General features: G+C 29.0%; 2 protein-coding genes across 7 annotated transcripts in view; one reads left to right on the plus strand and one right to left on the minus strand.

Annotated features, from left to right (window-relative positions):
• Dys (Dystrophin) overlaps positions 1 to 1,057 on the minus strand; it is a 65,621-nt gene extending 64,564 nt beyond the window's left edge. For 3 of the 4 annotated variants that reach the window (XM_089226238.1, XM_089226237.1, XM_089226239.1), the window contains exon 1: positions 708 to 1,057. In XM_089226238.1, the coding sequence (XP_089082364.1) occupies positions 708 to 726 (19 nt within the window). In that variant the 5' untranslated portion in view covers positions 727 to 1,057. The remainder of the gene's footprint in view (positions 1 to 707) is intronic. The other variant, XM_089226240.1, reaches the window with a different exon arrangement.
• A 243-nt stretch (positions 1,058 to 1,300) lies between these two features.
• On the plus strand, positions 1,301 to 8,221 carry LOC107169020 (uncharacterized). Of its 3 annotated transcripts, none has more exons than XM_015518605.2 (10): positions 1,301 to 2,038; positions 2,159 to 2,355; positions 3,006 to 3,165; positions 3,223 to 3,491; positions 3,557 to 3,751; positions 3,832 to 4,131; positions 5,486 to 5,799; positions 5,857 to 6,172; positions 6,243 to 6,519; positions 7,191 to 8,221. In XM_015518605.2, exons 3-10 carry the CDS (start codon positions 3,015 to 3,017, stop codon positions 7,634 to 7,636), a joined length of 2,268 nt encoding a protein of 755 aa, XP_015374091.2. In that variant the 5' UTR covers positions 1,301 to 2,038; positions 2,159 to 2,355; positions 3,006 to 3,014; the 3' UTR covers positions 7,637 to 8,221. The 3 variants fall into 3 exon arrangements, with proteins under 3 accessions (XP_015374091.2, XP_015374089.2, XP_015374090.2); XM_015518603.2 differs by lacking the exon at positions 2,159 to 2,355 and having other exon boundaries at positions 1,302 to 1,647; positions 1,739 to 2,038; XM_015518604.2 differs by lacking the exon at positions 2,159 to 2,355 and having other exon boundaries at positions 1,302 to 1,643; positions 1,739 to 2,038.
• Positions 8,222 to 8,661: the final 440 nt, after the last annotated feature.

Below are 8,661 nucleotides of genomic sequence, written 5' to 3' on the forward strand. Positions count from 1 at the left end.
TACTAACACACATAACACATACTCAACAGTGTATAAATTAAATGTTCTTACCTATTTATCTTTTTAGAAATATGCAGTCAAATATTTTATAGTTTATTAATCTATTAGGCTAAACACCTAAATCATCTTATAGTTTTAGATATAACTTTAATGTCAAACATATATTTATCTACAATTTTAATTGTGACCATGATTTAAGATTGAATATCTTAAATTTAGTCCACAAATAACATGTTACAATTAGCTTGAAAATGATTTATCAATTATAAATTTTTCTAAGTATTTTTTGAATTGTTCCATTTGAACAGTAAACAAAATTAGATACATGAATATTTAATTGTTGGAAATTTAGAAATATTTGTATGGTTTTATCATGGCTATCCATAGCTACAATAGAACACTTACAGATACAGAGTGCAAATTATCTTAAATGTATATTTCTCAAATGCATAGAATGTTTAACACACAAATTATAGAACATCAACAGGTAATATTGTAAATTTACTTTGGAAAACAGCGACATTTAATCATAAAGGCAATAACGTTAAAAGAAATGAAAATAGTCTCCTGACGTTGTAAAAGACTCTTGTAGATAATAAAATACTTCTAGAGCAGGAGCAACATTAAGTATCGGGAACCAACCAATTAAGAAAACTGCGACACGTTTGTCGAAATATGGTTAAGTATAAACCAACCGACGTACGTACCGACGAGTATGTTGTCCATCGTAGCTTTATTATTACGAGGCGACGACACGGAAGTCTTAACGACCGGAATTCGCAATAGAAAACTAGCAACAGGTGTCCACACTATTTCACATATGCATATTGGACGTGGGGATTAGTTGAGAAAGATACACAAAAGTGCGCCGGAGTTTCGTGAAGTTTAGACGGTCAGGCGGCGAACGAACGAGTTAAGTCTAAAAAGCTCCGTCGTCATCGCGACAGCCGGGTAATAAATCTCTGGTATATTACACGATTATAAGTTATAAATGTTCACTGTGTTCTGTACTACTGTGTTTGAGTGTTTCGACTCTTGGAAAGATTGACCCGGATCGCGGCAGTGCTCGTTTATCAGTCGTGATATAATACATTTACATTATGTATTCGTCGGGAAAAATAAATCGGTCCGCGTCGACCGTCGCGGTTTGTACGCTAGATGCCTTTAGTATCGCGGTATGGTTCCCCCGCCTGACAATCAACCTCAAGGCCCCCTCTTGACCATCGCCGATCGTAATATCGTATGCTTTAATAATAATAGTAATTATTATTTTTATTTTTTATAATGTATATCACCTACGCCGTTCCATATTACAATACCTATACTATATAATATTTACAATACTATAGAGTATAGATATTTCTAAAGCAGTTATTAGTATTTACTTAATACTTTGATATCTACGTGTATAGTTTAAATATACAGAATACATAATATGCAATAATATATTATATTAGATATTAGATATTTATATTTTATAATATGCATTTTAATAATATACAATATAATTTGTTTTTCCTTTAAATCTGAATCTCGTACACAGTTACACCGTATAAATTCTACCAGTAGACCCCTTCAACGCAACCAAATTGAATTGAATTCTCCTCAACAACCTCGAAGACGGTTCTTGTCATATATTTTTCGTCGGTATTATAACACAATTTTCTACTTATTATTATTATTATTATTGTTTAATTATTATCTACCCGTTATACACTTTATCTTCAATCCGGCGCAGTGCGCACTCGTCCCGAACACTTGCACTGCACACGGCATTCGCTATTCATACCGCTATTCATTTCCGGTTTTTCTCGACCGTCCATTTCCTCTGATCGTGGCAAATTCGCAATTACCAATTCACCGTTATCAATACCGACACAAGCGATGTCGGATTGCCGTGCACAGCAGATTGCAGACGTTGGATCGCCACCGGACATTTGGGTGGAAAGATGTGGCACGACGATGGTACAGACACCAGACGACGAATAAGTGTTCGTCCTCGAACCATTGTTTTCGGTTCGTCGTTGTACCGCTGTTGGTGAGTAAAATAAGTGTCGTGTTTCGCTCATTTATCCATTCGCACCATAATTATAATGACGAGAGGCCTAGGCACGTCAATCAATTTACACGATATTCACACTATTCTTTTGTGAAACAGTGTATCTGAAAGTGGCCCAATAGTTTGGATTCTGCAACAGATTGATGGGTTGTAATTATGCCGATAGATATGTATGATGTTATTTATGTACCCAAATACTAAGGAAAGGTTACATCAAAGTGATAGCCAAACCTAATATTCACTTGGTAATAGATGCGTGCATGTTTTAGACATGAACAACATATGGAACTATAAAGGTAGTTTGAATGAATGACTTACATATTTTGTTTGTGTATGCTTGTTATTGTACAAAAATGAATTTTGATGATATATCAATTTTTGTGGTTACTGATTATTAATTTTCAATTACATAAAGTGAAAACCATTCTCGTTGTAATCAAAATAATTTCTTTTATACATATTTGTTTTTTTTTTTTTTTTTTGTTAATTTTAATGGTATGAATAATTATAGATTAGGAAATAGTAGATTTACAAATATGATGATAACTTCTTTTATATAATCATAATATTAAACTTGTTACTCTAAAATGAATTAATATCTGATGTTAATTGAAATTCAATAAATGTATTACTTGAGACTAGATTTAATAATTTGAATGTAGGTTCCTGGTATATTTTTTATAAATGATTTTGTGTGAGACATCAATTTACATATTACATAGGATACATCAGCTAACATAATTCAAATGTCTTGATAGTAATTTTTAAATATTATTATTAATGAATTCAATCATTCTATTAGTAATAATAGTCATTTTATTAAAAGTTTTTATTAAGATTTAAATGTGCTATTAAATATATTTTGTTATAATTAAACCCATTAAATGTCAGTAAAAATACATTATCTTAGTTTTAAGTTTAATAATTGTCTTTGTTATCGTATTAGATACCAATTATGGATAATGATATATTGGATGAAAGATCGAGGGAATTTTTAGAAACTGCAGATCAGTATATTACTGAACATGGCCATCAACATGTATCTGAAGAAAATAGTAAACAACTTGTTAATGACCAACATAATTTGCCTGAAGAATTTCGTATTGGTAAGTATTTCCATCAAATTAAAATTATAATATCTACAAAATATATACAAATTTAAGATGAGAATGGAGAATTGTCCCATCATGCAACTGGGTATTATGACACAAATGATATTTTATCTGGTAATGGATCCACAACACTCACTGAAGATGACCATCGATTAGCTAATGAACTAGCTGCTGAGCTTGCCCAACAGAATAAATCTCTTGTTGATGGTGGCCATCACGATACTCATCTTATGACCAGCTATCTATATAGTACTGATTTTGATTTAAACACAAACAGTAAACATTCATCACAAACTTCAAGTCATATCAATAATCAACAAGTACCTATTATACATAAATATATATTTTACATTAAAATGTATTTATTTAAATGTCTTTTATACAGATTATTAGTTCTGAAAATTTAATAGAAGATGAAGCTTCAGAATCTGATTACCATGTGGAAATACAAAATAATTTACCACACAAAAAACGTTTTCGGAAAAGAGAATCCACCCCGGCTCCAATGAGAAATATTCATTCAAAGTGTTACAAATGTAAACAATGTGGTGAACAGTTTAATTCTCAATCTGCAGTTACCGTAATTGATTTTTCTATCATTATTAAGTCAAATAATATATATATTATGATATTTAACCAATCTTTATTTGCACTTTGCAGGCACATAAACCAGTACATGCTCCTAAAAAGGTTAATGGTCGAATGCCATTTTTATGTGAGATCTGTGATAAACATTTTACACATCAAATAAAGTTTTTTGAACATCTAAAATTTCATTATGAACCACAGCAAAGTAAAGTAATTGTAGTTACTACAGACTCTGGTACTTCACCACATCATGTAAATTATCAAAATCACAATGTTCAAGAATCAACCGACAATAATGAAAATCAATACATTGAAGAAACTATTGAAGATCAACCAGAACTTCATGATCTTCCTCCGCTTCAGAGTTATAGAGTAAGGTCATATATTTATTGGTATATTTAAACTTACTCAACTCTAAGCAAAAACTCATCAACCACAAATGTGTTATAGTATTTGTGTGTCATCATAATCTAGAAAAAAATTACTATTTTACTATTAAGTTTAGCAGGCACTATTACAGTATTACATGAGATACTAAATATGTTCACATACCTCTCAAATTTCTATTAAGAGAATATCAACGCACGTTCATTTTTTTCTCTGATCTATCCATGATATCAAATTAACATTTAGCAAAATCTATCCTATGTTGTTACTTTAAGTATTATTGTGAATATTATCAAACTTTTAAGTTAAAAACGTTACTTGTGTTGCTATGTTGGCTTTTTAACAATATTTTAATTCATAAACATTTCAAAATTGTAATATTTTACAGGCTCATAACTTACATTAAAATTAAGATATCATAAAATAGCTTACATAGCATCTCACGTAATGTTCTTAAAGTTGGATAATAGGAGAATTGACTCTTAATAATTAAAGTAACAACTTTAGGTTAGTTCTGCTGAATGTTAGCTATGTTGCTCATGAGCTAGAGATAGAAAAATATATAGTGCGCTGAAATCCTCTTAAAGTATGATAAGTAGTCAGGCCCAACACCTATCAGCTCTAATCACCTCCAATCACCTCACACTACACTATTACAGGGGTAAGGGGTTACCACTAACTTTAATTTTGGGAGCCGTAAATTTATGAAGGTAATTTGAAGCGAGCCACATTGTTAAGATAGGTATAGTTATAAAATGAAGACACATTTTTAATTTTATAACAAAGAAGCATTTACTTTTTACACTACACTGAACAATATTGTTCAGGTACACACTAAGGAATGATATTTACGTTTTGAGAAGTGTTTTTTATATTATATTAATTAGTTTTACTCTACGCTTGGTGTCAAGAGCCACACAAACTGACTCAAGAGTTGCACTTGGCTAGCGAGCCTTGTTGTGGCTACCCCTATACTAAACATGGGTATAATGATATAAGGTATGAAATTAAAAAGTAAATAATTTTTATATTGGTACTTAATAAACAAAGTGATGATGTATTTGCCATATTTCCTTTCCGAGTTATGATTACATCTTTACATTAAAGTACCTTCATAGCTTATATGAATTTTTACGATATCTCATGTAGAACATATGCTCTACGACTTTAAAATAACATTAATATTTAATTTCCTTATAAAATTTTGATCAATGTAATATTGTCAATTGCCATATAGAAAATAAAAATTAAATGTTGAGCTTAATTTCAATCAGTTTTTGCTTCAACCAAATAATCTATTGTATGAAAATGGTAATACATCAATTATATTCATTTTCAGTTAACAGAAGAGGAGAACATGGAGGATGATAAACATTGCATATTTTCATCTGATGGATCTATATTGGCTGCACAACTTCAGCAGCCATTTCCTTCTTGTCATCTATGTGGTAGAAATTTTCGTCGTTTAAAAGCATTGGAAATTCATATGGCTTCTGTACATCCACAACCTGCAACTGTTGTTACTGTTAAACAGGACTGTTTAGAAGAGTTTTCTGATCCAGAAGATCTAATGGAAGGTATTCGTCATATGGTACCTGGTGTAGCTGATACTGAATCAGAAACTGATGAAAAACAGCCAATACAAGAGCAAATGTAATAAAATTAATAATTATAAATATAATTTTTCTATAAACTCTTAAATTTTTTTAGTTGGGATTACAATGGTGAAAACATGACAAATCATGTAGATCCTATGATTAAACCAAAAGAAGAAAATAATTGTTTGTTAAGTGGAAATGATGATAATGGTGAAAACAGTCGGGCAGAACACACTTGGGAAGATGATACAGATGAATTAGAACAAATAATGAAAAAAAATATATCAAAGAATCTTATATGCACTCAATGTAAAAGAAAGTTCAATCACCGTAATTCTCTACTATATCATTTAAGATCACATTCCGGTAAACGACCGCATAGCTGTAAGCTATGTCCTAAAAGTTTCTTCTCCAGCAGTGCTCTTAAGGTATTTGTTACTGACACAAAAAAAACATAATAATTTGTTATCATTTTTGTACTATTAATTATATTTATAGGTACATAATCGGCTTCACACTGGAGATAAGCCATTTGAATGTGAATGGTGTGGACGAAATTTTCGTCAGTGGGGTGACCTTAAGTATCATATTGCTTCATTGCACTCTGAATCTAAACAATTTCAATGTGAATTTTGTGGTAAAGACTTTGCTCGTAAATACTCATTGATTGTTCATCGTCGAATACATACAGGAGAAAAGAATTATGTTTGTGAATTTTGTAAAAAAACTTTTAGAGCGTCATCTTATTTGCAAAATCATCGTCGAATTCACACAGGTGTGTAATACATTTCTGACGACAATTTTTAGATAACTATTGTACATATTAATATATTGTATTATAATACTTCTTATTAGTGCTGCCTACCTTATCAATAATTTCGCTAAAAATCCAAAATTTACAAGATGTGATACAATAAATATTTACGTATTTTAAAGTAATGGTATCCCATTTCTCTTTTATTTATCATTATAATAAAGTTAAAAAATCATTCACTTTTATCTTTGAAATAAACCTCGTGCAGACTATGGTTTTCATAAAATTTCTCAGAGAAAGTCAATAGACCTTACACATTTCCATCAGACCCCCTTGTGAAAGTCTGTACAAATTATTAATTTATAACATGTGCAAAAATAATGCTATCAAATGTAATGCCAAAGATTTCATCTAAATATATTAAATACAATCTTGAGCGCTAATTTAACTATTTTCTAATTTTTCAAATAATTAAACCAATCGACACACACTCAATTCAAGATTTTTACTTATCCTTTGGTGTTTCTCATGTGCAAATGACTTAGGTTTTTAAGAATATTAAAATTTGAAAAAAACTTTAGTGCTTTATTCATAAAACTCAAATGCCCTAGAACATATAATAATAAGTATTTATTTAAATTGATTAATCAAAATTCTTAATACACAATTTTTATTTTTTTATTTTTGATTAGGTGAAAAACCATATAAATGTGAGACTTGTGGTAAAGCATTCAGAGTACGTTCAGATATGCGTCGACATACTGTAGTACATAGGAAAGATGTAGTAAACTCTGTTCAAATTAATAGTTATGCTGGTCAAGTGAGTGGGATTGTTACATCTTCAGATATGAGTATTCATCTAACTAAATTGGAAGTGGATAAAGATAAAATAACAGAAGATTCTGATGGAGATGTTAAATTCCATGAAAATTTCTCTCATGATTCTAATCAAATATTAACTGCAGATGAAGTTAGTGCACCTCTTAATCTCAATTTACGAGCTCAAGATAATGGTCACAATGATGAATCAGCTAATTATGAACAGTTTAATGGGCGTCAAGAAATTATTGATCGGGAAACAAATACTTTATATGTTTGGATTCCATCCAATACTGAGCAATTATTACAAAGTGAATAATTAGAGTGAACATAAAAAGAGTCTTGTACAATTTGGTCAATTTCTAAAATCCAAAGACTTATAACTTGTAATATTTCTCTGAATTTTAGTTAACATGGCTTCTGGATGAAGATTTCAAAAATGCAAAAAATAATACATACTCTGACTTAAAAGATCTTAAGTTTGAGAGTTTTTTTTTGCTGTTGCTAAGTCTGATATAAATTTGATTTAAATAACAAAAATTGTGTTTGATTAATTTCTTTTCAGACATTAAAATCAAATAAGAAAATGTTAACAAGGTAAATTATTCAAATCAATTGACCCATATACCATTGTATAAGTATAGAGATTTGAGTCGATAAATGTATTATGTGTAATATAATTAACACAATTTGTTGAGTATTTATTATAAATTGAATTATTGTACTCTTACTAACAAGTTTTTATTAATTCAATGATTATTTTAAAACATCATAAATCATAAGTAATTGTATTAATAAAATCAACGAAGATGCACATTTTCATGAAAAATTTATGCATTAGCATAATTATAAGACTTGGCTAATAATAATAAAATATATTTAACTTAAATGTTCCTCAAATAAATTATCTGTTTTTATATATTTATATATACATGTAATATGAGAAGTTTAAAAATGTTTACAGGATTAATATCTTACTTAATAAAAAAATAAAGATTAGATAAGTAAACAAGTTTTAAACCCCATATTTTATTAATAATATCTCAAGTATAATTATTAATTATAATTTATCTATTATAAACCAAACAATCATATTAAATTAATAGTGAAATAATATTAAGCTGTTATTCCTGGTTTTAAAATTTTTATATTTAAATATATTATAGTAAGTATACCTATACAATTACTAAAATCCAATAATATATTTCAATCAAGTTATAAGTTTATAATATACCAGTTTTATTTTAGGTAAATTTCTTTTATATTATTACTAAATGTATTTAAAGGTTGTTATAATGTTGAATTTAAATCAATTATATTTTTATATGTATTTGTTTCTATTTA

Source organism: Diuraphis noxia, unplaced genomic scaffold (genome assembly GCF_037042655.1).
Source record: "Diuraphis noxia isolate RWA-SAM2 unplaced genomic scaffold, SU_Dnox_SAM2 contig0004, whole genome shotgun sequence".
Classification (NCBI taxonomy): Eukaryota; Metazoa; Arthropoda; class Insecta; order Hemiptera; family Aphididae; genus Diuraphis; species Diuraphis noxia.